The following is a 26,930-nucleotide window of genomic DNA, read 5'->3' on the forward strand; positions in this document are numbered from 1 at the left end:
GGGAAACTAACTGGTCTTTTTTTTTAAGACTGTTTTTGCTACTTAGAGACCATAGCATTTTCATACAAATTTTATGATCAGGTTGCCAATTTCTGCAAAAATGCTGGATTGAATTGTGTTAAATCTATGGCTGAGTTTGGAGAATATTGCCATTTTGACAATATTGTGTCTCTGAATTCATATGCATATTTTATCTCTTCATTTATTTAGATTATGTTTAACATTTTATGGCAGTGCTTTTTAGTTTTCAGTGTACAAGTATTCACTTTGCTTGTTAAATTTACTTGCCAGTATTACTTCTAGTTTTTTTGTGTATGTGAATTTTTTAGAATTTTCTACATATGAGATCATATCATCTTCAAATAAAGACAGGTTTACTTCTATTCTAAAGTAGATGACTTTTTTTCTTGTCTAATTACCCTGGCTAGAAGCTCCAATACAATCTTAAATAGAAGGAGTAAGAGTGGATACATCTTTGTCTTGTTCCTTTCTATTCTTTTAAAAATGCAGTTACTTCCACTGCAGTAGAGACTGAGGTAAGCTGAAAGGTCAAGGGTTCCAGGAATAGGGGAAGGGAGAGAAAAACTAGGAAGTGGAAAATTCCAGGTAAGTAGAGGGTGTTAGAGAATAAGTCTGTCCACATCATCATTTTGTTCAGCAATCTTGGCCCCATTGGAGTGGCTGGGGGCAGGAGTATAGCGTAGCCTCCCAGATTCCATGCCCACCCCTCTCATTCATCTTGGTCCACCCTGAGGATAGATCCTCATCCATTTTTTACTGTTGTTTTACTATCCACTGTTCCAAGGTTCATCTGCTTTTCAGGTCTCTAGATCACCTGATACTTCTCTGCTGTTTCACACACCCCTTACTCATCAGTGAAAGGATGTAGAGTGATGTCCCCTTCCAGAGCTCTCTCCTCTCCCCACTTCCCAGTGCAAATCTCTTTCTACATTATTTGGACCTACATGGTCCAAATTTGATTTAATTTTGTAAGATCCTATGTAGCCATGATTAATATTTGCTAACAATTTTAATTCCTGAATTATTTCTTCCTTTTTCACAAATACACCTGACTCAAAAGGTCAATCAATGTTTAGATTCTTTTGAATGCAAGAGCACAGACTCTGGTGGCTGGAATGTCTGGGTTTACATCTTGGCTCCAGCGCTTGTAAATGGTGTGCCTTAGTTTTCTTATGTGTAAAATAGGTATATAATAGTCATCATCTTGTGAGGATTAAATCTGCTAATTAATGGGAATGCTTAAAATAATGCTTGTTATGTAGCAAGAGCAATGTAAGTTTCTGCTATTATTGGAGGAAACATCTGCACCATTTTCTATGTGTAAATATTCTTATATTCTGATCATGGTTTTATCTTTACAAAGGGAATGTAAGAAGTCATCACCACCACCATCCAACACTGAGTAAGTGACCTTCTCTGTATGGGTCAGTGGGTGTAAACCAACTGTGTGGTGCACAGTTTGAGGCCCTGGCGTGTGCGCATACTGACCAGTAATATAAATAAGTGCGTCCCAGGGAATCTTTCCTTCTTGACAGTAAAGGTTGAGGTTCAGTAAAGCACATTCCCTGTCACTGTCATTAAATTCATAGCATATGTTCCAACCAAGAGGGCCAAACTTTTTTCTTTCCTAGAATGGAAAATGAAAATAGTCTTAAGTAAAATTTGATAAAAATCATTTTGTGTAAAATATTGAAAACTAAAAGGTTTTCATTAAAGTCAGGCATCCTCATTCTGTAGAATCAGTCTCAACCAAGCAGTTTAACCTCAGCTGGGCTTTCATTTTGGTTTCCATCAAACAAGGAGGCACCTCTTCCACCAGCACTGGCCCCTCTCCAGTATTTCTAAAAGAAAATTTGATGCTGTTGGAGATGTGGTAGACCTGTCAAAGTGTGTTTTTTCTTCATGGTAAAATAAAATATTTCTCCATCAAAATAGGACAAAAAAATCCTACCTAATGTATTTGGCATAAAACTACTGACACTAATCACCCACCTGGTGGGGAGAGCTCCTCCCTACTGTTCTGAGGAGGGTGTCCACCAGCCAGGCTCCTCAGTCATGCTGTGCTGTGCTGACTGCATACTGACTGCTCTATAGTGACAGCTTTTATTTTTTAACTAGTACAGAGGATCTGAATCCTTGTTTCATGATTTCTCATAATGAAATCTTTTCCTCTGCTTGTTTTCCACCAATCCCACCTTAGTGTTTTAATTCTAAACTAATGATTTTACCAGAGGATTGGTCCTATGTTCTCTCCTCTTGATTTCAAAATTTCTCTAAGTCTTAAACCACTTCCTCATCTCAGCTGCTTTTATTAGAATAAGGGCCTCACACCAGGCACTGCTAATCCTAATCTCCTCTAGGACCTCGTTTACTTATCCCATATGTTGCATCTTTAATCTTTGTTTTTTTTCCATACTGATTATCTCTGTAGACTACACACATTTGAAAATAGTCAGCCAGACTAATCAAGACACCATCTAGAGACATGGATTTGAAGAGTCAGAATTCAAGTACTAGGCCCAGGATGGACACAAGACCACAGCAGTAAGATTTGAACAGAAGGAAGGAGAAAGTAGTGATGATTTGAGGATCATCTTTCAGGGGATGTGGGGCTCTAGTCAGAGGGAGGAAGCTGTGAAGGTTAGTTTACCCACCCAAATAGGAACAAGTGAGAGTAAAATTATAGCAAGAAAACCGTGGATGTAACGACTGACATGATATAGATGTGTAAAAAGGGAAGAGCAAAAATAATCCTGAAATTTTGGCTGTAGGTGATGGACAGATGGGAGCCACTGATCTGAGAAATGGAGGGGAAGCAGATTTTGAGGAGTGAGGCATAGCCGAAGAAATCAATTTTGTGCTTTGAATTTGACCTGCTGCAGTCATCCAGGTGATGGTGTTCTGTAGACAGATCAGAACAGGGCTGAGAAGCATGGCTGTGAGATACTGAGGCAAGAGGAAATTGGAAATAGGCAACTGAGTTGAAACTACTTGTGTTCAGACACAGAAACAGGGCCCTCAGTGTTTCACGATACCATTTGTAAGCTATCATGTAGTTCTTATGATTTATTTTAAAAAATACCCCTTTTTTTTGTTCCTATTAAGAAGCAGAACTGAGTGTACCTGAATAATTGCATGGAAGAAACAAATGCCAAATATTATTTGTCTCCATTTTCTTCCAAGTATATTTTCTTCAAAATACGAAGGAGTCATTTCAGTAAATGCTCGTCTGATATTTGCACGTAAGCCTTTTGGAGGCTCATTGGTTACCTGGAATTAAATGGAATGTATGTGGCAGAGAGGGTGATTTTATAAGTTTGTATTATTTCTGAAAAGCACATGCAGACTGAAGTCACTGAGAAAATGTAGACAATCAATGCCCTTGGGGTATCCTGGCATGTTCATGTCTGCTCTGTATCCTGCTCAGGCTCCATCCTGGGAGAAGAGGGGCTGGTGGGGCCCTCAGACCTGCACTAGGCAAACCACCTGCACAGACACCTTGGACACTTCCATTTGGTGTCCATTTTTCTCAACACGGGCCAGAAATTATGCTTAGGCCTTCTGCATTGGATTTTCTGGTCATTCCGACATATAGTCTCATCCCACACTTTGCCTTGGTGACATGGGGCAGGCAGAGGCATCTGTCATGATCATCACTGGGTGAGCATTTTGGAACCTGTCAGCACTGAATTCCAGCAGCCTGTAGGTCTTCCTTTCTCTCAAATGCTGAAACATTCCTTTTTCACTGGAAGGGATTCAGTTCTCATCACTCTACATCCTTGATATTTTTTGATAGAGGGTTAGAGGAAAGAGTTGCATGACAACGGGACTAGGGCATGCTAGGATGGGCAGTGGCTTGGGAAACTGTTTCGCTGCTATCAGGTAAAGAGTTACTGACTCCCACCTCCCCACCTAGGCTGCACTGATTTTGACATGGTCTTGCTCTCTGGTCCCATTGGGTGAACACTCTGAGACCAATCACTTCACATCATTCCAACCATGTGCATACATTACCTTGACAGAATTTTGAAGAACTGTAACAGGAAATGTGTTACTAGGCATGGAACTTAAAAAAAGTCGAAAACTGTCCTTGATAACAATATCTGTTTAAAACAAAGACAAGACAATAAAAAGGAAAATGCTTAACTCTTAGTGACACTTTCCTATAAGAAGTGATTATTATATGGTAGCAAAAAAAATGCTGTCAGCTCTGTTTAAAGACTAGTTTATCTTTTTTAAGTGCGTTGTAAAATGTTATGAAATGAAGGTGAGGGAATCTTTATAGGAGAGTTTGGCAGTCTAGATGCTGGTACATTTGAGTGAAGAAATTGGATATGTTAATTTTCAATATTTGATGGTGATATTAAAGGCCTTCCCTCTAAAATAGAGAAAATTTTCAACTGTAAAAGAGGACAGTTGCTGCCAGTGTGTTTATGCTCATGAGAACTGGTCATGGGCAGGCTGAACCCCGGCTCCATGTTCTGAAGGCTCATGTGCTACCACTGTAGAAAATTGCCTCTTAGACACCTTTCCTAGCATTTTGTTTTAATTATAACCCTAATCATTGGGATCTTTAAACCATAGTGAAGACCTTGTCATTTTTCGTTAATCACTTAAATAAGCCAGAGAGCTAGCTGGGAGCAGGCTCTCTTACTTGCATTGCAAAAGAGTGGAAGGAGTGGAGACTGGATGGTAGATGTGAATGCCTCTATCCTTGTTGGAAGCAGCCTGCAGAAGGCAGCACAGAGGGGTGGGGGGAACCAAGAAGTGAGTGGCCTATAGGGGAAGGCTGCAAGGCCCTGGCCGTGGCTTGGTAACCAGTGTGGGCTGGTCACTCCATAAAGGAGCAGCTCTTCACCTTAAGACGTAGCTTTAAGTAAAGTCATTTATAAGACCAGCCACCAAGCTCTCATCTTCCCAGAAAGCTTTCATGGTCAAGACACAGAGGAGGACCCCAAAGAAAGGCTCTTGGTGGTTCTCTCCCATGGCTTCCTGGCAGGTGAAGTGGAGACCCACCCTATTCATGACCAATCCTAGGGATCTTAAGGTTTCAATTATTTTCATACTAACATTTTAAATGAGTAGATTCTAACTCTATTCTTATCTCTTTGCAGCTCATTGTAGTTTTTTGAGGGGGAAAGAAAGTGGAGATATTATAGTTAGGATACAAAGTGGTAAAATGCTACTCTAAGGGAATTGGTGCTAATTTCAACTCTGTTCCTTGACTTCTGTCCTGTAGTGAAAGATTTAATTTCCTTCTTTGTCCTGAATTCATTTTTCCGTTTCTTTTTATCATGCCTATATGTAATCTATTTTGAATTTAAATGGCTTCCCATACATGGCAACATGAAATAGAAATGATCCACTGGATCACTGCCTCAACTTGGAGTCTGAAGACTTTTTTTGGAATCTGGGTTGTGTAATTTAACTAATGCTCTGTTGGTCTCAAGTTTCTCTTTTTTAATATGGGGAAGCACAATACCTACAATAAAGAATTATTATAAGGATTCAACTCAACAATAAAGGCTACATAAAATGGTATTATGCAAGTGATAAATGTTCAACGTACTTGGATCTGTGAAGGTTTTAATTAGCTCTTCCATTGCCAACATCCAAGAAACAGCAAGATGGCAGTTTTGCAGAAATACCCAGTTTCCTGATTTCATAGCATCTTTGATCATTCTTTCAGCAATGGGTCCTTGTCCTTGCCCCAGTGAAATTGACTGCACCCTGAGTTGAACAACCACAACAAAATGCTGTTTTATGTTCTTTTAAGCAATGAAATTATTTAAAACTTTAAATATAGTAAACTCTTGTCTAGACTAAGTACACATTTAAAATCCTCATTCTAATACATGTACAAAACTTTTTTGTTTTTTAAAAAACATTTTTACTATAACACACATTTGGAAAAGTACAAAAAATGTGCAACTCTGTGAATGAACATCTGTGGTTGAGAAGAGAACTTTGCCAACATCCACGAGACATCTCTACTATACCCCTTTGCACTCCAATCATCTCCCCTTGCTTCTTCACCAAGCTACTCACTACCCTGACTTCCACCTTACAGGTCATATTTTAAAAACTTTAAAAAAATCAAGTCTAACATATGTATGAAAACAGTACACAAATCAATAATGATGGCTTAATGAATTCTTCCAAGGTAATTATACATATGTACTACCACTTAGGACAAAAAGAAAGAACATTACTGTCATCCTCCCAATCAGTATCTTTCTTCATTTTCTTTTTATACATTGATTTTTTATTTTTTAAAATAGATTTTATTGATCATGCTATTACAGTTGTCTCATTTATTTTCTCTTCTTTATTCCCTTCCACCCTGCACCCTTCTCCCACCAGCATTACCCCTGTGCTGCCTTAGTTCATCCATGAGTCATACATAGAAGTTCTTTGGCTTCTCCTTTCCCATACTATTCTTAACCTCCCCCCTGTTTATTTTTTACCTTCCATTCATGCTTCTTATTCCCTGTACCTTTACCCCATTTTCCCCCTCCCTCTCCCCCCTGATAACCCTCCATGTTATTTCCATTTCTGTGATTCTGTTCCTGTTCCAGTTGTTTGCTTAGTTTGTTTTTGTTTTTGTTTGTTTTTTTTAGGTTCAGTTGCTGATAGTTGTTTGTTGTCATTTTACTGTTTGTATTTTTGATCATCTTCTTTTTTCTTAGATAAGTCCCTTTAACATTTCATATAATAAGGACTTGGTGATGATGAACTCCTTTAATTTGACCTTATCTGGGGAGCACTTTATCTGCCCTTCCATTCTAAATGATAGCTGTGCTGGATAGAGCTTCTTGAATGTACGTCTTTAGATTTCATGACTTGGAATATTTCTTTCCAGCCCCTTCTTGCCTGTAAGGCTTCTTCTGAGAAATCAGCTGATAGTCTAATGGGAACTCCTTTGCAGGTAACTGTCTCCTTTTCTTTTGCTGCTTTAAGATTCTCTCCTTCATTTTAATCTTGGGTAATTATGATGTGCCTTGGTGTGTTCCTCCTTGGGTCCAACTTCTTTGGGATTCTCTGAGTTTCCTGGACTTCTTGAAAGTCTATTTCCTTGGCCAGATTGGGGAAGTTCTCCATCATTATTTGTTCAAATATGTTTTCAATTTCTTGGTCTTCTTCTTTTCCTTCTGGCACCCCTATGATTCAGATGTTGGAATGTTTAAAGATGTCCTGGAGGTTCCTAAGCCTCTCCTCATTTTTAAAAAATTCTTGTTTCTTCATTCTGGTCTAGTTCAATGTTTCTTTCTTCCTTCTGCTCCAAACCATTGATGTGAGTCCTGGTTTTCTTCCTGTCACTCTTGGTTTCCTATAGATTTTTTTCTTCATTTCACATAATGCAGCCTTCAATGCTGCCTGGGTCTTTTTTACGCTGTTGAAGTACCCAGTGAGTTCCTGGACCATCCTGATAACCAGTGTTTTGAACTGTGCATGTGATAGGTTGGCTATCTCTTAATCACTTAGTTGTATTTTTTCTGGAGCTTTGATCTGTTCTTTCATTTGGGTCATTTTTTTTTGTCTCAGCACACCTGTTACATAATAAGGGAGCCTTAGCTGTTCACCAGGGCAGGGCAACCCACGTTGTTGCACTGTGATGCTGTCTGTGGGGCAGGAGTCTGAGAGGGAACAGTGCCACTTGCTCCTCTCTCTGCCAGTTTTCAGTCACTTATGCTGCTTCCTGCAAGCAAATTGGGCCCTTCTGGTGCTGATTCCCAGGTGGATGGGTTTGTGTACATTCTATGACCCTGTGGGTCTCTCCAACAACTCTCTTGTAAGGCTGGGAGTTTCTCCCAGTACCTCAGCCCCCCAACAGGTGTTTTTCAGTTGGTGTTTTGAGGCTTTATTTGCCAGAGCTGGAGCCCTTGGTTGTGTGGTCTGTCTCATTCTGCTGTTGTTCCTCCCAGTTTATCTGCATGTGAATGTGGGACTGCACAGTTCACATTCTGCCACCTGGTTTGGTCCTCCAGCCGCTGCCTTGCCATGAGTCCTCTCTACTGGCTGCCCATCTCTGCTCCTCCTACTGGTCTGGATGAATGTTTCTTCTTTAACTCCTTGGTTGTTGGACTTCCATATAGTTAGATTTTGTCAGTTTTGGTTGTTTTTTTTTTGTTTTTAAATTGGTTGTTGTCCTTCTTTTGGTTGTGGGAGGAGGCACACACAGTGTGTCTACCTATGCCTCCATCTTGGCCGGAAGTCCTGGTTTGACTTTTTGGCTTATTATGTTTTATCTTGGAATTTCTTTTTTTCTTTCCTTCCTATCTAATGTTGGGTTACAATATTACACTATATATTCTTTTGTCCTGGTGCTGGTTTTGAAGCTATAGATTATGATAATGTATTATTACATTTTAGTGCTTTCCCTTAAACTTGCAACATGTCCATTTAACCACAAAAACTTTGGCCTAAGGCTATACAGAATTATTCTGTACTTCTTTTTTCCCCCATGAATGCATCAGTTACTTAGCATACATTAACTACCTGTTAACATCTCTGCCCATTCTCTATCTCTGCTATCTCTAATTATTTTGCCTTAAATAATTTCTATGAAATATTTAAGACATACAAAAGTTAAAGCTAACATAATATGTACCCATGTACCTACAACCCAGCTTAAGAAATAAAACATTATGTAGATAACCTGACCCTGCAGTGTGCTCCTTCCTGTTCACTTGTCTCCCATTATTCACCTTCACTCCCCAATGTCACTGCTGTCATGTATTCGGTATAATTTACTTAACTTTCTTTTACTACAATTGCCAAAATATGAATTCCTGAACAATATATAATATATATAAGTATATGTTAAAAAATTTTACTGGAAGTCCTAGCCACAATGATCAGACAAGAAAAAGAAACAAAAAGCATCCAAATTAGAAAGAAAGAAGTAAAACTGTTGTTATTTACAGGTGATATGATACTATATAGAGAGAACCCTAACAATTACGCCAAAACTGCATTAGAACTGATACATGAATTCAGTGAAGTAGTAGGATACAAAATTAATATTCAGAAATTGGTTGCATTTTTATACACTGGTAACAAAGTATCAGGAAAAACAAGAAAACAATCCCACTTATAATTGCATTAAAAATAAAATACCAGAATAAATTTAATCGAAGAGGTAAGAGACCTACACTGAGGATATTATAAGACATTATAGAAGATACAAATAAATAGAAGTATATACCATGCTCATGGATAGGAAGAATTGACATTGTTAACATGTCTATACTACCCAAAGCAATCTATATGGATTCAATGCAATCCATATAAAAATATCAAATTTTCTCACAGAACTAGAATAAATAATCCTAAAATTTATATGGAACCACAAAAGACCCTAAATAGCTACAACAATCTTGAAAAAGAAGGAGAAACTTGGAGATATCACACTACCTGGTATCAAACTATACTACAAGGGTATAGTAATAAAAAACAGAATGGTTTTGACATAAGAACAGGTAACTGGATAATCGGAACAGAATAGAGAGCCCATGCCTATATGGGCAATTAATCTATGACAAAGGAGGAAAGAATAGACAGTGGGGGTAAAGACAACATATTCAATAAATGGTGTTGGAAAAATTGGACAGATACATGTAAAAAAAAAAGAAACCAGATCACATTCTTACACTATAAACAATAATAAACTCAAAATGGATTAAAGATTTAAATGTAAGACCCAAAACCATAAGACTCCTAAAAGAAAACATGTACAATAAACTCTCTGACAATGTACTTAGAAATATTTTTTTTGATACATGTCCAAGGGAAACAAAAGGAAAAAATAAACAAATGGGACTACATCAAATAAAGTTTTGCACTGCAAAGGAAACCATCAATGAAACACAAAGACAACCTACCAATTGGAAGAAGATATTTACCAATGATACATCCAATAAGGCTTTAATACCCAAAATTTATAAGGAATTCATAGAACTTAACACCAAAAACAATCTAATTAAAGAATGGGCAGAGGACCTGAATAGACACTTCTGCAACGAGGCCACAGGTGCATGAAAAGATGCTCCTAATCACTAACCATCACATAAATGCAAGTTAAACGACCATGACATATCATCTCACACCTGTCAGAACCGCTATCATCAATAAATCAACAAACATATGCAACTGAGGATGTAGAGAATAGGGAACCCTCATGTGCTGTTGGTGGAATTGCAAATTAGTGCCGCCAATATGGAGAACAGTATGGAGGTTCCTCAAAAAATTAAAAATACAACTACCCTATTGACTCAGCAATTCCACTTCTGAGTATTTATCTGAAGAGATCTAAAACACTAATTCAAAAATATATATGGACTTCCAACAACAACCAACCATTCAGCCAGACTGACAAAACCAGGCAGAGGAGTGAGCAGTGAGACAGACCACTCAGGCCAGGGCCCCAGCGACAAGAATTAGAGCCTGAAAGCACCAATTGGAAGGACTTTCAGGGTCGAGGTGCCAGGAGAAGCTCCCAGGCTCACAGAGAGTTTGTTGGAGAGACCACAGGCTCCTGGAGGGTGCACAAGCCTACATACCTGGGAACCAGCACCAGAAGGGCCCAATTTACTTTCAGGAAGCAGCAGAGGGGACTGAAATCTGAGAGAGAGCAGAACAAATGCCATTGCCCCTCTCTGACCCCACCCCCACATACAGAGTCACAGACCAGCCACTGGGTTGACCCACCAGGTGAACACCCAAGACTCTGCCCCTCATAGATAACACATGCAACATGACCAAAACATTATGGCTCAAGAAGAGCAGCTCAAAGCCCCAGAAGCCAATACTTCTAAGTAACCAAGAGATAGCCAACCTATCAGATGCACAGTTCAAAACACTGGTGATCAGGATGCTCACAGAACTGGTTGATTTCAGTCACAAATTAGAGGAACAAATGAAGGCTAAACTAAATGAAATGAAGGGAAATGCACAGGAAACCAATAGTGATGGAAAGGAAACTGGGACTCAAATCAAAGGAGTGGACCAGAAGGAAGAAAGAAACAACCAAACAGAAAATAATGAAGAAACAAGAATTCAAAAAAATGAGGAGAGGCTTAGGAATCTCCAGGACATGTTTAAATGTTCCAACATCTGAATTATAGGGGTACCAGAAAGGGAAGAGGAAGAGCAACAAGTGGAAAAATTATCTGAACAAATAATAAAGGAGAGCTTCCCCAATCTGGCAAAGGCAATAGACTTCCAGGAAATCCAGGAAGCTCAGAGTCCCAAAGAAGTTGGACCCAAGAAGGAACACACCAAGCCACATCATAATTATATTACTCAAGATTAAAATGAAGGAGAGAATCCTAGAAGCAGCAAGAGATAAGGGGACAGTCACCTACAAAGGAGTTACCATCAGACTGTCAGCTGATTTCTCAAAAGAGACCTTACAGGCAAAAAGGGGCTGGAAAGAAGTATTCCAAGTCATGAAATGCAAGAAACTACATCCAAAATTGCTCTATCCAGCAAAGCTTTCATTTAGAATGGAAGGGCAGATAAAGTGCTTCTTAGATAAGATCAAATTCAAGGAGTTCGTCATCACCAAGCCCTTATTATATGAAATGTTAAAGGGACTTACCTAAGAAAAAGAAGATAGAAAAGATAAAAAAACATGAACAGTGAAAGGACAGCAAACTCACAGTTATTAACAATCACACCTAAAACAAAAGCAAACTAAGAGGACAGCTAGATCAGGAGCAGAACCATAGAAATGGAGATCACATGGAGGGTTAGCAACAGGGGAGTGGGAGGAGGAGAAGGAGGGAGAAGGTATAGAGAGTAAGTAGCATAGACAGTAGGTAGAAAATAGGGGGAGGGCAAGAATAATATGGGAAATATAGAATAAAGAACTTGTGACACATGGACATAAAGGAAAGGGGGGAATGGTGGGGGAGGGGGTGTGCAGGGTGGAGGGGAATGAAGGGGGGAAGTGGGACAACTGTAATGGCATAATCAATCAAATATATTTAAAAAATAAAAAATAAAGAACTATACATTTCAAAAAAAGATATATGCACTCCTACGTTCAAACTAATATAAAATAGTATTGAATGTCAACTGTAATGGAAGAAAACAGGAAAAACTGGTGGATATTATTTTGATTACATGTTAAAAGTTTTCTCTTCCATTAAAAGTTTTAAAAAAACATTTTATACTTTTTCAATATTATATACTTTTTCTGTATCCATATATTACTTTGTATGACTCATCTATATTGTTGATATACTGGTTCTGATTTGCTCATATTAATGGCTATATTATATTCAATTTTATGAATATACTACAATTTCACTATTTTTAACATGGAAATTTTGGTTGTTTCCAGTTTTTTTGTTATTATTAATTTTGTTGTTACAGATATTCTTGAACATGATTCCTTGTACACATGTGAATGATTTTGTTCTAGGGTGCAAAGTCAGTGGTGAATTTTTAGCATAACGGAGTTGCCATCTTCAACTTTAATATACTGTCAATTACTCTTCAAAGTGACTTTAACTCCTGCATGTAGTATGAATGTCTCCATATCCATATCTTTGCTACCATTTTGCAATTTGATATATATGAAATGACATCTCCTTATGGTGTTAGTTTGTTGTTTCCTAATTACTGAAGGTTGTGTATCTTTTCATATTCTTACCAGGTATTTAGGTTTCCTCTTCTGAGAATTTCTCATTTATATTCTTTGTCTTTGTTCCTACTGAATTGTCTTCTTTTTCTTATTAATTCACAGGAGCTCCTAATAGTTCTGTATTCTAATTCTTTGTGAGAACTTGAGAACCAAAGGCAGCTGTCTAGGACCATTTGATGGTTAAATGTATGTGTCAACTTGGCTGGGCCACACAGTTTCCAGACATTTGGCCAAACAGTATTTTCGGTGAATCTGTGAGGATGTTTCTGGCTTACATTAACATTTAACTTAGTAGAGTCAGTAAATCAAATTGGCCTCCTTAATGTGGATGGGCCCAACCAATCTACCGAAGACTGGAATAGAAGAAAAATGCTGAATAAGAGGGAACTCCTGCATAACTGTTTGAGCTGGGATATTGGTCTTTTCAGGCCTCTGGAGTCAGACAGTAACACTGGCTCTTCTCGAGTCCTCAGCCTGCTGGCTTTCATAATGGAATTTACACCATCAATTCTCCTGGTTTCCAGGCCTTTGGACTTGGACTGGGATTATATATTGACTCTCCTGGGTTTCTAGCTTGCTGACGGCAGATTTTGGGACTTCTCAGCCTCTATAATCACGTAAACCAATTTCTCATATATATACTACATATATATTAACATAGTATATATAGAATATTATATATACACACACTGTGGACTCTGTTTTGCTGCAGAAGCCTAACAGATAACAAACTGCAAATGAACAGAGGGGATCCATCATCTGAAATCCCCAGTCCAGGGATCAGGCCAGGCCAGCTACTCCATGCAGGGGCCTGTCAGAGCTGGAGGTTACTTCCTAGATAAGAGACTCCTACTGTCCCTTGGCACCCTGCGGTATTGTGCCCTTTCCTACCCATCTGGACACCATCTTGGGGAGGAATGGGGAAAGAAGGAGAAGCCGGGAAGACTGAGTACTTATGAGAAAGAAGTCAAGTCAGCTTAACCTAGAGGCATTTATATCAGAAGAAAATACAGTAATGAGTTAAACTTCCTCCTTGCCCTATCACTCAGCAAAGCAGAGGCTCATGAGAGAGATGAGGTTAATACAATATAAAGAACTATAGATTTTTTTGCATATTTGAGCATAAGGAATAAACTATGGTCCTTTTACAGTTACATTAAAATGTCTTAAATAACAAGTAAGTTTTAGTCACTGTCCCATTAGATTATCATACGTCAATATTTTAAACAATCTTCTGTTTCTTAAGTGAAATTTACATCTGCTCTTAGGATTTTTGACTCATTATAACAACATACTTAGCTAAATATTAATGTATCTTCATTTATTTAGTAAAGGCTACCTTAGTGTAGGGATTTACACTCCAAAGAGGGAACCAAAAAGGCAAATTTTAACAAGGACATGTTCATATGAGTTGTTAATACTGCCCAGTATGACCTTACCGTTCTGAATACCCGCTCTCCCGGGCAAACCTCTGAAATGCGCCCAGGGGATCTGAGCCTGTGCTTAAGATAAATACCAGGGGAGTGTTGTACGACATGTCTTGATACAGAGTAGGCAGGTCGGTAGGTGGCGTCTCTATAAAGTGTTTTCCAAGATTTTCTATTACAAAGTCTGTAAGAGCAAAAACCACCTGAAAGGTGAAAAGAAAAACATTAAAAAACTGTGTTGGTTGAATGTCCTTCATAATTATATTCTGTTTCCCCTTCAACTTCTCAGAGGTTGGTGCCCTGAACTTTGAATTAATTTTCTCTTGATTAGATATATTTCTTCCTATGGATCAATTTGGTGGATTTGTACACTGCATGACTTCTGACAGCCATGGTTCTCCTGAATTCATTGACCAGGATGAACTATTGGTTGAGAGGAGAGGCCCTCATCATTCCCTCTGTGAACCTGCGGTCTCCTCATCCTTGCCTCTTTTTGTTCCACCCTTCTCGCATTCGTGTGGACTTCTCTTTCAGCCCTTCCATTGTTTCTGCATTATTGATCTCTCCCTTTCTCCATGACCTCCCAATCATCATACAACTAGGCTCTACTGTCTCCCAGTCTTAAAACCCAAACAAGAGCCTTCTCTTGATTGCAGGCCCTTCTCAGCTACTATTTCATTTCTTTGCTCTCCATTCATAAGCCCACTTCTCAGAATTGACTCCATATATTGTCTCACCATATCCATCTCTCATTTATTCATCAACCTCTTCTGATATCTCTTGGGAAGAAGCCTCAGACCCCTGATCATCCCCCTGCCTGGCCATTTTCTGCACCAATGTGTTTCCTTCATTGTCCATATAAAAGATAAAGGTAACAACTCCTATGTCATTCAGCATAGAGTCTTCTTGGATTCTAGTTATTCCAGTCAGTATAAATGTACCAGGCTTGCTTTTTGATTTTGAATCCATCACTGATATAACAGTATGAATAGGCAGTGTTCCCTTATGGCTGACAATGCTGCTGAGCTTGTAGGAGTATTGAAGGTGCCCTGCCTTGGCATTTCTTACCAGTTCCCCAGCTCCAGCTTATGTGCACTCTATCTAAACTATCCTTACTTTCAGAGTCCTTATCAGATCCCATTCCATCCAAGAAAGTCTTATTATTCTGTACTGGTTCTGAGTCTGTAGTTATTTGGGGTCTTTATGTGTACTCCTGTACAATGCTTCTGTAGGTCTTAGTATCTACTGACCTTCTCCTCAAGGTTCTTCCATATCACATGGTTGGAACTTACCAACTTCTCTCTGTAACCCTTCTGGAATTTTGCTATTTTATTCTCATCAAGGTCTTTATGGACATAATGGCAACCATTTTGCCGTGGAAATGCTTCAGATTTCTCATATACTTAGGATGTACAGAGTCAGGTATTTCTTGAACATCACCCACAGCAAATTCCATGTCTGGTTACAGAATCAGAGAATTTACAATCTCCTCCCTCTTTATCACCAAGTCCTTTGCTGAGAGCTCTTCTCATTCTGTTCTTTATAAGTTGAGTTTCCCAATTCTGATATATGAGACTCCATTATGTTTTGCTTAGAACTCTTTCCTTGATCTGCTGCTTGTCCTTTAAAGAGTCTCGGGCTGAAGCCCTCAGAGCATTTTTTATGTCTTCCTTCCTAACAGAATGTACTGGGCATTCCCACAGGGAATTCCTGATTCAGATAAATACGTTTTTAAAGGTATTAAAGTGCTGATAGTACACAAATTCACTCGAGACTCTGTGTTTTGAAATTCCCTGTCCAGAGGAAGAAGTGGTTTTGTGCTTTCATTGTGATGGGAAGATAACTTTAAATGTTTGGGAATAATGACCCCTTCTCATCCTTCATTAGTGACTAAACCTCATTTAAGCTAATAGATGAAGAATAAAGACCCTGGGTGGCTGACAAATTACATGTTATAACACTTGTGCTTACACTTCTTCCATCACAGTCAAGAACTTGAAAAAAATTAAAAAAATTTTAAATTGTAGTTTACATTCAATATTATTTTCTATTAGTTTTAGGTATATAGCATAGTGGTTAGACAATCATATCCTTTACAAACTGTTCCCCCTCTATTTCCAGTACTCACCTATCAACATACATAGTTACTACAATATTATTGACTATATTCCCCATGCTGTATTTTACATCCTCATGACTGATTTGTAACCACCAATCTATACTTCTCAATCCCTTCACATTTTCCTCCAGCCTCCAGTCTCCTTTGGCTACAGCACTCTGAATGTGCCTGATCTCATCTGATCTTGGAAGCAAAGCAAGGTTGGGCCTAGTTAGTATTTGGGTGAAGTACTCAAGAACTTAAAAAATTGTGGTAAAATGCACACAAAATCTATCATCATATTAATTTTAAATATATAGTTTACTGGTATTGAATATGTTCATAATGTTGTGAAACCATCACCACCATCTATCCATGTGCATATTCAAGTTAGTGAGCCCTAAAGAAGAAATCAAGGGAATGTTAAGTGGAATAAGGAAGTGGTTTTTTTTTCCTTGCAGAAGGTTAATGAGTAGGGATAGGTCATTGAACTGGTTCTGGAAAGTTTAGTATCTTAAACTTACTAATAACAATTATACATTTTAGTAGCAGTGGTATCAGCACAAATCCATCAAGGTGAATTTTCTTCCTCAAATTCAGAATAAGTCTTCCATAGTTTATTTAATTTGTCTACATCTTCTTTCAGCTGATCCAAAAGGTGACTTAAAAATGATTGAAGTCAAAATGATGGTAGGAGATCTTTTTACCACCCTTCCCTTAAAGAACACCAATTTTGACACTCATAAATAAGAGTACCTTTGTGGAAGTCTAGGAGTCCAGCAGGAGAGTTCAAGCACATGATTAGAGCAAAAAAAAAAATTCAAAATTGGATGCATTGAAGAAACTAAGAGGAACAGTTTCACTTTACCTGTGTCATTACCATCTCCCAAGGTGGCACAGCTCTGTACCAAGACTGACCTCAGCACAAGATTTCTCTCACAGGGGAAAGTGAGAACATGTGAATAACCTCCTGACTTCCCCAGCTGTGCAGGACACTGTCAGGAGTTCCATATCTTTCATACACCATCCAGAACAGTAATTTGTGAACTGCCCAACTGGAGTGTGCTGAGTGTCTGGGAGAACAGCAGCCAGGGCTCAGAATGGAACACACGGAATGTGGTTCCTACTAACTGCTTCTCAGGCTCCATCAGGAGGCCAGCCTGCACATGCTGAGGGTGCCTCACCTGAGGATCCTCCCAGTGACCATGTGCAGAAAGTTGATTCAACTCTGTGAAATGGAAGAAGGCACACAAACATGAGCATTCAGCCCTGTCTTAGGGAAAGCAAACAAGAGACTCCAACACCTGGGCTTGCTTTGAAGAACTGAAAGAACTAATACAACCTTAAAAATTCTCCCTGAGAGGGAAGAAGAAGTGAGGAGCTAGCAAATCCTTAGAAAAGGTATGAGAAAGCCTCAACTTCTTAATAGGGCTGTCAGAAGGTTATCTCTCTCCTAAAGCCAGTTAGTGAAGACTGAAGGAGGTGACTGAATTTTAAATGTGAAAATACCAATGTAAAAATCAAGCAACATGAAAAACCCTGAAAACTTGATACCAACAAAGGAGCATAATAATTTTCCAGTCAATTACCTCAAAGAAATGGAAGTCTATGATTTTTTAGATAAAGGATTCAAAATATTTGTTTTAAGAAAGCTCAGTGAGCTACAAAGAAAATACGTAAAGACAATGAAACAAAATCAGGAAAAAAATCAGCAAAAATTAGAAATTCAATAGAGAGATAAAAATAATAAAAATGAATGAAATGAAAAATGCAATAGAAAGTACCAACAGCAAACTGAAGATCAAGCAGAAGAAAGTATCTGTGAAGTAGGAGACAGGTCCTATAATATTATTCATTGAGAAGAGAATAAAGAGAAATAAATCTATATAGTCCCAGAGGGGAAGGAGAAGGGGGTAGTAAGCTTATTTAAAGAAATGCTCACTAAGAAATTTCTAAAATCTGGGGTGAGATTTGGCCATCTAAGCTCATGAAGCTTCTAGATTCCTTCAAAAAATTTCAATCCCAAAATGATCTTTTACAAGGTACATTATAATAAAAGTGTTTAAAAGTCAAAGAGAAAGAGAAAATTTTTAAAAATAGCAAGAAAAAAAAACCCTTGCAAACAAAGGAACTCCCATAAGGCTGTCAGTAGATTTCTCTGCACAAACCTTTTAGATCAGGAGAGAATGAATGATATATTCAAAGTGCCACCACACACCAAAAGCAAACAAACAACTCAAACAAACTGTTACCCAAAAATCTTTATCCATCAAAGTTATCCTCCTAAAAAGTAGGAAAGATACTCTTCTAAACAAACTAAAGCTGAAAGGGTATATTACCACTGGATCTGCCTTACAAGAAATGCTGAAGAGAGTTCTTCAAGCTGAAATGAAAGAATGCTAATTAATAGCATGAAAATGTAAAATTATGTAAGACATTGGTAAAGGTAAGTATACAGACAAATTCAGAATATTCTCATACTGAATTATGTTGTGTTAATTTCTTAACTCTAGTAAAAGGTTAAAGGATAAAAGTATTAAAATAACTATAGCTTGCGCTGGCTGGTGTAGCTCAGTGGACTGAGCATGGGCCTGCGAAGCAAAGAATTGTGGTTCGATTCCCAGTCAGGGCACATGCCTGGGTTGCAGGCCAGTTCCCAGCAGGGGACACATGAGAAGCAACCATACGTCGGTATTTCTCTCCCTCTCTCCTTCCCTTTCCCTCTAAAGATAAGTAAATAAAATCTTAAAAAAAAAACTATAGCTAAAATAATTTGTTAATGGATACACTGTATAAAAAAGTAAACTGTGACATCAAATAATAAAACGTGTGTATGTGTGAGGTTTTATATTCAATCCATATTAAGTTGTTAATCTGCTTAAAATAGACTGTTATATTTATCATAGTAACAGGAGTTCTAGCCAGAGCAATTGGGCAAGAAAAAGAAAAGCCATCTATATTAGAAAGGAAGAAGTAAAACTGTTACTATTTGTAGATGTCTTTACCTTGTATGTAGAAAATCCTCATCTAAAGAAAAAAAAACTGGAGAAGGTACAGAGACTAAGTAGCATAGACAGTAGGTAGAAAATAGATAGGGGGGAGGACAAGAATCGTAGGGGAAATATAGAATCTAAAGAACTTGTGACACATGGTCATAAACTAAAGGGGGGGTAATGGTGGGGATGGGGGGGTAAGGTGGAGGGGAATGAAGGGGGGGAATAGAACAACTGTAATGGCATAATCAATAAAACATTAAAAAAATAAATAAAACCACTTGCTATTTAAAAAAAAAGAAAAAACCTGTTAGACCTAATAAATGGATTCAGTAAAGTAGTGGAATACAAGACTAACATACAAAAATCAGCTTCTATACAATAACAATAAAATATCTGAAAGAGAAATAAAAACTATCCCATTTATAATAGCATCAGAAAAATAAAATAGCTGGAAATAAATTTAACCAAGGGGGTAAAAGATCAATACAGTGACAATTATAAGACATTGATAAAAGAAATTGAAGACAAAAATAGAAATATATTTCATGCTCATGGATTTTAAGAATTAATATTGTTAAAATGTCCTTGCTATCTAATGCCATGAATAGATTCTCTAACCCTAATAAAAATTCCATTAGCATTTTTCATGGAAATAACAGAATCCTAAAGTTTTTATGGAACTGCAAATTACCCAAAATGGCCAAAGCAACCCTGAGAAAGAAGATCAAAGGTGGAGGCAGAACCCTTCCTGAATTCAAACTATATTACAAAGGATAATAATCAAAGCAGTATTGTATGGATATAAAAACAGACACAAAGATGATTAGAATATAATTTAGAGCCCAGAAATAAACCCACACATATATGGTCCACTAATATTTGAGAAGTGAACCACATATGACCAGTGGGGAAAGGATAGTCTGTTTAAAAAAATGGTGATGGGTGAACTGGATATTCACATGTAGAAGAATGAAGTTGGACTCTTTTGTGTGCCACTCACAAAATTAACTCAAAATGAATTAAAGAATTTAATATAAGACCCCCAAATATAAAAATCCTAGAAGAAACAATAGGGAAAAAGCTCCTTGACATTCGTTTAGGCAACACATTTTTGGATATACCACCAAAAGCATAAGTAACAACAAGCTGAAATAAGTGGGACTACATGAAATGATAAAGCTTCCGCACAGCAAAAGAAATGGTCAACAAAATGAGAAGGCAACCTACGCAACAGGAGAAAATACCTGCATACTGTATATGTGATAAAGGGCTAAAACCCAAAATGTATAAGGGGCTCATACAACTCAATAGCAAAACACAAATGATCTGATTTAAAACTAAGCAAAAAGTCCTGCCTGGTGTGGTTCAGTTGGTTGGCCATCATCCAGCAGACCGAAAGACCGTGGGTTCGATTTCCAGTCAGGGCACATGTTAGGTTGTGGGTTTGGTCCCCACTCGGGGCATGTGCAAGAGGCAACTAATTGAAGTTTCTATTTCACATCAGTGTTTCTCTCTCATGCCAAAGTTTTTCTCCCTTTCTTTCTCCCCTCAAATTAACTTAGAATCAATTTTAAAAAATGAGCAAAGGACTTGAATAGGGATTTTTCCAAAGAATATATATAAATGGCCACCCGGTACATGAAAAGGTGCCCTGCCTAACTACCACCACAGGAATGCAAATCAAAGTCACAATAAATATCCCTCGCACTTATTAGAATGAGCGTTAACAAAAAGACAAGATAACTAGTGCTAGTGAGGATGTGGAGAAAAGGGAACCCTTTTGCACTGCTGGCAGGAATGTAAACTGCCACAGCCACTATGGGAAAACACTATGGAGGGTCCTTAAAAACCTAAAAATACAACTGCCAATGATAGGACAATATCACTTCTGGGTATTTATGTGAATGAAATAAAGTCACTACCTCAAAGAGATACCTGAACTCCCATATTAAATGCAGCATTATTCACAATAGCTAAGACATGGCAGCAACCTAAAGATCTATCTACAGATTAATGGATAAAGAAAATGTGGTAAACACATACAATGAGACATTATTTAGTCATAAAAATTAAGGAAATCCTGCCATTTGTAATTACATTGATGGACCTTGAGGGTCTGAGTCAGAGACTCAGATGATTTGAGTCAGAGAAATTCAAATCAGATGATTTGAGTCAGAGAAACTCAAATACTGTATGGTATATATATATCACTTATTTGTGGAATCTAAAAAAGCTGAACTCACAGAAACAGTAAAATGTTGGTTGCTAGATGACAGGGAATGTGGGAAATAGGGTTAAAGGGTCGAACTTCCAGTTATAATATGAACAAGTAGAGAGGGTCTCATATATTTCATGGCGACTATAGTTAACAATATTATACACTTAAAAACTGCTAAGTCAGTGTATCTGAAATGTGAAGTGATGGCAATTATGTGAAGTGATGGATGTAGTACTAACCATATTGTAGTAATCATTTTGCGATATGTATGTGTATCTCTCATCACATCGTATGCTCTCACTTATACAATGTTATATGTCAATTATGTCTCAAAAATCTGAGAAAATAATAGAGCTCAGTCAATGTCAATTTTAAAAATCTGTCTCTTTAAGTAACGATTCTATCTTTCTAGCATATTTTTATAAAAAAAGGAATTATAAAGTGACATTTCCCCCTCTCCAAAAATAAATTTAATTAAAAAATATAAAAAACTCCAGAGAAACACTCAAAATACTAGAAATAGGAGGGAACTCCCTCAACCTGTTAAGAGGTATGTATCTATGAAAATGCCATGGCTAACATATTTAATGGAAAGACTAAATAGTGTTCTTCCTAAGAGGAACAAGGCAAGGTTATCCAGTCTAATCACTTTTACTCAACATTTTACTGGATGTGATAGCTTGGGAAGTTGGACAAAAAATGAAATGAAAGACATCTAGATTGTAAAGGTTGAAGTGAAACTGTCTCTATTTGCCGATGACATGATTTTGCATATAGAAAATGCTAAGGAACCTAGTGAAAAATCTATTAGAACTAATATATAAATTCAGTGGGATACAAAAATATTAAAAAATCAATTCAACTGTATTCTCTACAGTAGCAATGAGAAAACAAAAAAATTAAATTAAGAAAGTAATTTCATTTATAAAAGTAACAGAAAGAACAAAATACATAGGAATAAACTAATAAGAGAAGTGAAAAAACAATCTGAGAACTCTAAAACACTGTTGAAATAAATTAAAGAAGATCCAAATAAATAGAAAAACATCCCATGTCCATGGATTGAAAGACAATGTTGTTAAATTTAAGTTGACAGTATCACCCAAATTGATCTATAGATGCTTTTCAAAATTCTGGCTGTTTTTTTTAAAACCCCTTGAAACTGTCAAGCTTATCCCAAAATTCACATGGAAACTCAAATAATCCTGAATAGCCAATTCAATCTTGATTAACAAGAACGAAGCTGGAGAATTCACACTTGCCAGTTTCAACACTCGCTACAAAACTACAGTAATGAAAACAGCAAAATACTGGCATGAGGATAGCCATGCAGATCAATAGAATAGACTTAAAAAAAGATTTTATTCACTCTTTTAGAGAGAGGGGAAGGAAGGAAGAAAGAGAGGGAGAGATATATTGATCCGTTGCTTCTCCAATGCCCCCAACTGGGCACCCAGCCCACAACCCAGGCATGTGCCCCAACTGGGAATAGAACCAGCGACCTTTCGGTTCTCAGGCCAGCACTCAGTCCACTGAGCCACCCCAGCCAGGGCATGGAATGGACTTGATATTTCAAAAATAAACTCCTATAGTGTGTTAATTTATTTTGGGCAAAGGTGCCAAGACCACTCAATGGGGGAAATAATAGTCTTTTCAACAAATGGTGCTAGGAATAGCCACATGCAAAATAATCTGTTGTTTCCTTACCTAACACTATATAAAAAATTAACTCAAAATGGGTCAAAGAGCTCTTTCTGCCACCATCTTGGCTCTGCATATCCCACAGAAAATGCTGGGCGAAGCCACAGAAAGTATCTCTGTTACAGAGCAGGAGTTGCTACAGCCCCAGGCTGAGACAAGGTCTAGAACAGAATCTGACAGTGATGAATCAGTATCAGAGTCAACAAGAAGATACCAGAACATTTCAGATTATCATCTAAGGGACTACTAAATACAAAAGAACTTTCAAATCTACGACAAAAAGACAAATAACCCAATTAAAAATGTTAAAGGAGCTGAATAGACAGTTCTACAAATAGCCAGAACTCCAACAACAAATCCACACAGGCAACCACCCAATGAGCCCAACAGACAGCAGCAGCTGAAATTGATGAAGGACCAGTCAGTAAAGCCAGGAGCTGAGTGAAAAGAAGGCACGGAAAGGTATGTGCAAACTGGGTCTTTGACAGGTTACAGGGCTTGCTAGGGTCACTATGCAGAGATCTAAGAGCATCCTCTTTGTCATCACAAAACCAGATGTCTACAAGAGTCCAGCTTCGGATACCTACAAGCCATGAGGGAAGCCAAGGTCAAGGATTTATCTTATCAAGTGCAACTAGCAGCTGCTGAGAAATTCAAAGTTCAAGGTGAAGGTGCGTCAAATATTCAAAAAAATACACAGACTCCAACTGTAAAAGGGGAGAGTGAAGGGGAAGAAGTTGATGAAACAGGTATGGAAATTATGGACACACAAGTAATTGGCCATGCCAAGCACATGTGTCAAGAGCAATGGCAGTCTGAACCTTGAAGAACAACATGAATAATATTGAAAATGCTACTATGGAATTAACAATGTAACCATCTAAAAATGATGAACTCATTTGGTGTTTCAAAAGAGTAACTGCAGGCTGGTTTGAAATCTGTGCTGTTTTTATTATTAATAAAGGTATGGCTTCTTGTGGGATGAATAAAATGGATCAAAGCTATAAATGTAAGAGATGAAACTTTATAACTTAGAAGAAGACATAGAAGTAAATCTTTATGACCTTGGATTAGGCAATGGCTTCTTAGATGTGACACAACAATCATGAGCAACAACAGAAAAATAGACTGGGCATCATCGAAAAAAACAAAACAAAACAAAAAAAAACAACAACTGTGCTTCAGAGGACACTGTCAATAAAGTGAAAAGATGACCATAGAATGGGAGAACATTTTTTCAGATTATGCATCTGATAAGGGACTTGTATCTAGAATACATAAAGAACTTTCAAATCTATGACAAAAAGACAAATAACCCAATTAAAAATGTTAAAGGAGCTGAATAGACAGTTCTACAAGTAGCCAGTAAGTGTAAGAGAGATGCTCACCAACCTGGCTGGTGTGGCTCAGTAGACTGAGTGCTGACCTGTGAACCAAAAGGTCCCTGGTTCGATTCCCAACATGCCTGGGTTGTGAGCCAGGTCCCCAGGTGGAGGTGTGAGAGAGGCAGCCAATCAAAGTATCTCTCACAAATGGATGTTTCCTTCCCATTCTTTTTCCCTTCCTTCCCCTCTCTCTAAAAATAAATAAAATCTTAAAAACACACACAGAGAGAGAGAGAGAGAGAGAGAGAGATGCTCACCATGATTAGCCATTAGGAAAATGCAAATCAAACCCACAATGAGATACCACCTTACACTCACTAGGATGGCTATTATAAAAGAGACAGATAATAGAAATCATTTGTGAAGGGATGGAGAAGTACAGGAAATGCCCTAAAGTAACACCTGGGCTCAGATTACAGGGAGCTGGATGTCTTCAGATACAGAGAAGCTCAAACCTCAGTGGGAGGGAGTTTTCCAGACATTCGAACTTGATGATGTGTCTTTGCTTGTTGGATCGGGAAAGCAATTCCATGCCTAGAAATATCACAGTTGGCATGACAAGGTTTCTGAAGGCAACTGGGCTCTGGCAAAGGCATGACCTGGGGACATTTTCTATGTTTGATCTGAATGGCTTCATGTTGTCTTCAAAGAGGATGACAGTATTTAAGTTAACAGCAACCTGTTTAAGAGTTGCCACAGGGCTCGCAGGAGTTTCCACAAGGATTGGTGGGAGCACACGGTTTGCAGGGGAGTTGGCAAGCTTCATACTTCCTTGGTTTTCATGTCACTGTTTCCTCCTGTTATTATTCTCTTTGCTTCCTGGCTATTGCTTCTCATGGGCTCCTCATTTCTTTAAACATCAGTGTTTCTCAGGGTTTCATCCATTGCCTGCCTCTTTCCTCTTATTCTATTCTTTGTTATTCCTCTACCATTTCAACAATTCCCTGAGTTTTACTTTCCCTGAGTTTTACCAACTCATGGCTGGTGATTCCCAAATCTCTATTTCTAACTTATATTTCTCTCTAGAGTTTTCTACCTACATATTAATTGGTCTCCTGATGGTTCTACCTCTGATAGCTGGCAGGCACTACAGACTCAGTGAGGTCTTTCTCTGACATGTTTCTTCTTTCACAGTTGCTGAAGTTGCTGTATCAACAGGTTGATACACTATCCCTGTCGGTACCCAAGAGAACCTGGGAGCTGAAGGAGTTGTCTCGTCTCCACGTGCCCCTCCACCTCTTCAATCTACTACCTGTAGCCTAAGCAGGCTGCCATCATTTCTTGCCTAGACAGGCTCTTCAATAGTCTTCTAACTAGTCTTGATGACTATGTTTTTTTTCTCTTCAAATGTCTTCTTCCCAGTGCTACCAAGAGCCAAAAGGCCCACCAGTTCCCTGCTACCACCCGCCCGCAGTATATGCTCTTTGGCCGAGAGCTCGGTTCCTCACCAGTGCAGACTAGGGTGGCTGGGTGTTGGATGGCTCTCCGGCCTTTTCTTTCACCTTTTTCTGTTAGCATATTATGTTCTGTTAATACCACAGGGTCTCCGTTTCTTAGTCTTTCCTCCCAAGCTCGGCCATTGTTATTCTTTAAACAAATCTAATCAGTTCATGGATCACAACTAGCTGGTGAGCTTTGGTAGAAACAGTTATAACACAGTTATTTAGGATAAAAAGACAACTTACCTTTTCTTCTTTACAACACTTAATAAGGATTAGCTTTTGGAAAGAACTTAATTCTGAAAGCCAAAGATCAATCTGTATGGAATCATTGTCCTGTATCATGAATTGCTCCTCTGTCTCCACCTGGAGATATCCTTCCCATTCTTGTGGGTTAATGGAAGTCTCAAAAGATCCTGGAAACATAATTTTTAAATATGCCTTAATTACAGTTGTTTTGACTTTGAAATTAAATAAATGCAGTTGGTAATTTAAAAATCTATGTATTTATTATCAGCTTTTCCTACAGATCTAAATATATCAATCTCCTCATACCCAACCTAATTAAAGAACAAAATATTTAAATTGGATGAGAAAAACTTCAACAGAATATTACTTACAAAAAGCAAAACTAAAGAAAAAATAACAGAGGCTAAATAAAAGGATGCAGAGAGATGCACTAACCAAATGCAAACAAAAAACTGAAGCGATAAGAGTAACATTGCATAAGTTAGAATTCAAGGCAAACATAATTAAATGGGACAAATCACATCAGTTGGATTAAAATACAAACCTCATAATAAAAAAACAGAATAAAATGAAACATTATGTCCCAGACAATAAATAGCATAAGAATACATCAATCACCATGGGAGGTAGAGGAAAAAGCAGAAAATAATAATTGTGTTAGGAAATAACATACCATTATCAGTCTGTGACAGATGAAGCAAATGGAAAATTCTGGCATATGTAATTTGAACAATGTAAATAATA

At 37.9% G+C, this 26,930-nt stretch overlaps 1 protein-coding gene and 1 pseudogene across 1 annotated transcript in view; one reads left to right on the forward strand and one right to left on the reverse strand.

Moving 5' to 3' along the window:
• The window catches only part of DNAH6 (dynein axonemal heavy chain 6), a 243,147-nt gene that overhangs the window by 30,559 nt on the left and 185,658 nt on the right, over positions 1-26,930 (reverse strand). Inside the window, exons 63-68 of the mRNA XM_053664561.1 lie at positions 26,184-26,353; positions 14,113-14,303; positions 5,591-5,751; positions 4,036-4,124; positions 3,145-3,291; positions 1,510-1,648 (exon numbers count right to left, since the gene is read on the reverse strand). Of these exons, the coding sequence (XP_053520536.1) occupies positions 1,510-1,648; positions 3,145-3,291; positions 4,036-4,124; positions 5,591-5,751; positions 14,113-14,303; positions 26,184-26,353 (897 nt within the window). The remainder of the gene's footprint in view (positions 1-1,509; positions 1,649-3,144; positions 3,292-4,035; positions 4,125-5,590; positions 5,752-14,112; positions 14,304-26,183; positions 26,354-26,930) is intronic.
• LOC119059859 (nascent polypeptide-associated complex subunit alpha-like) lies at positions 23,202-23,989 on the forward strand (annotated as a pseudogene).

The sequence above is a fragment of the Artibeus jamaicensis genome, unplaced genomic scaffold (genome assembly GCF_021234435.1).
Source record: "Artibeus jamaicensis isolate MK-2021 breed Jamaican fruit bat unplaced genomic scaffold, CSHL_Jam_final contig_384, whole genome shotgun sequence".
NCBI lineage: Eukaryota > Metazoa > Chordata > Mammalia > Chiroptera > Phyllostomidae > Artibeus > Artibeus jamaicensis.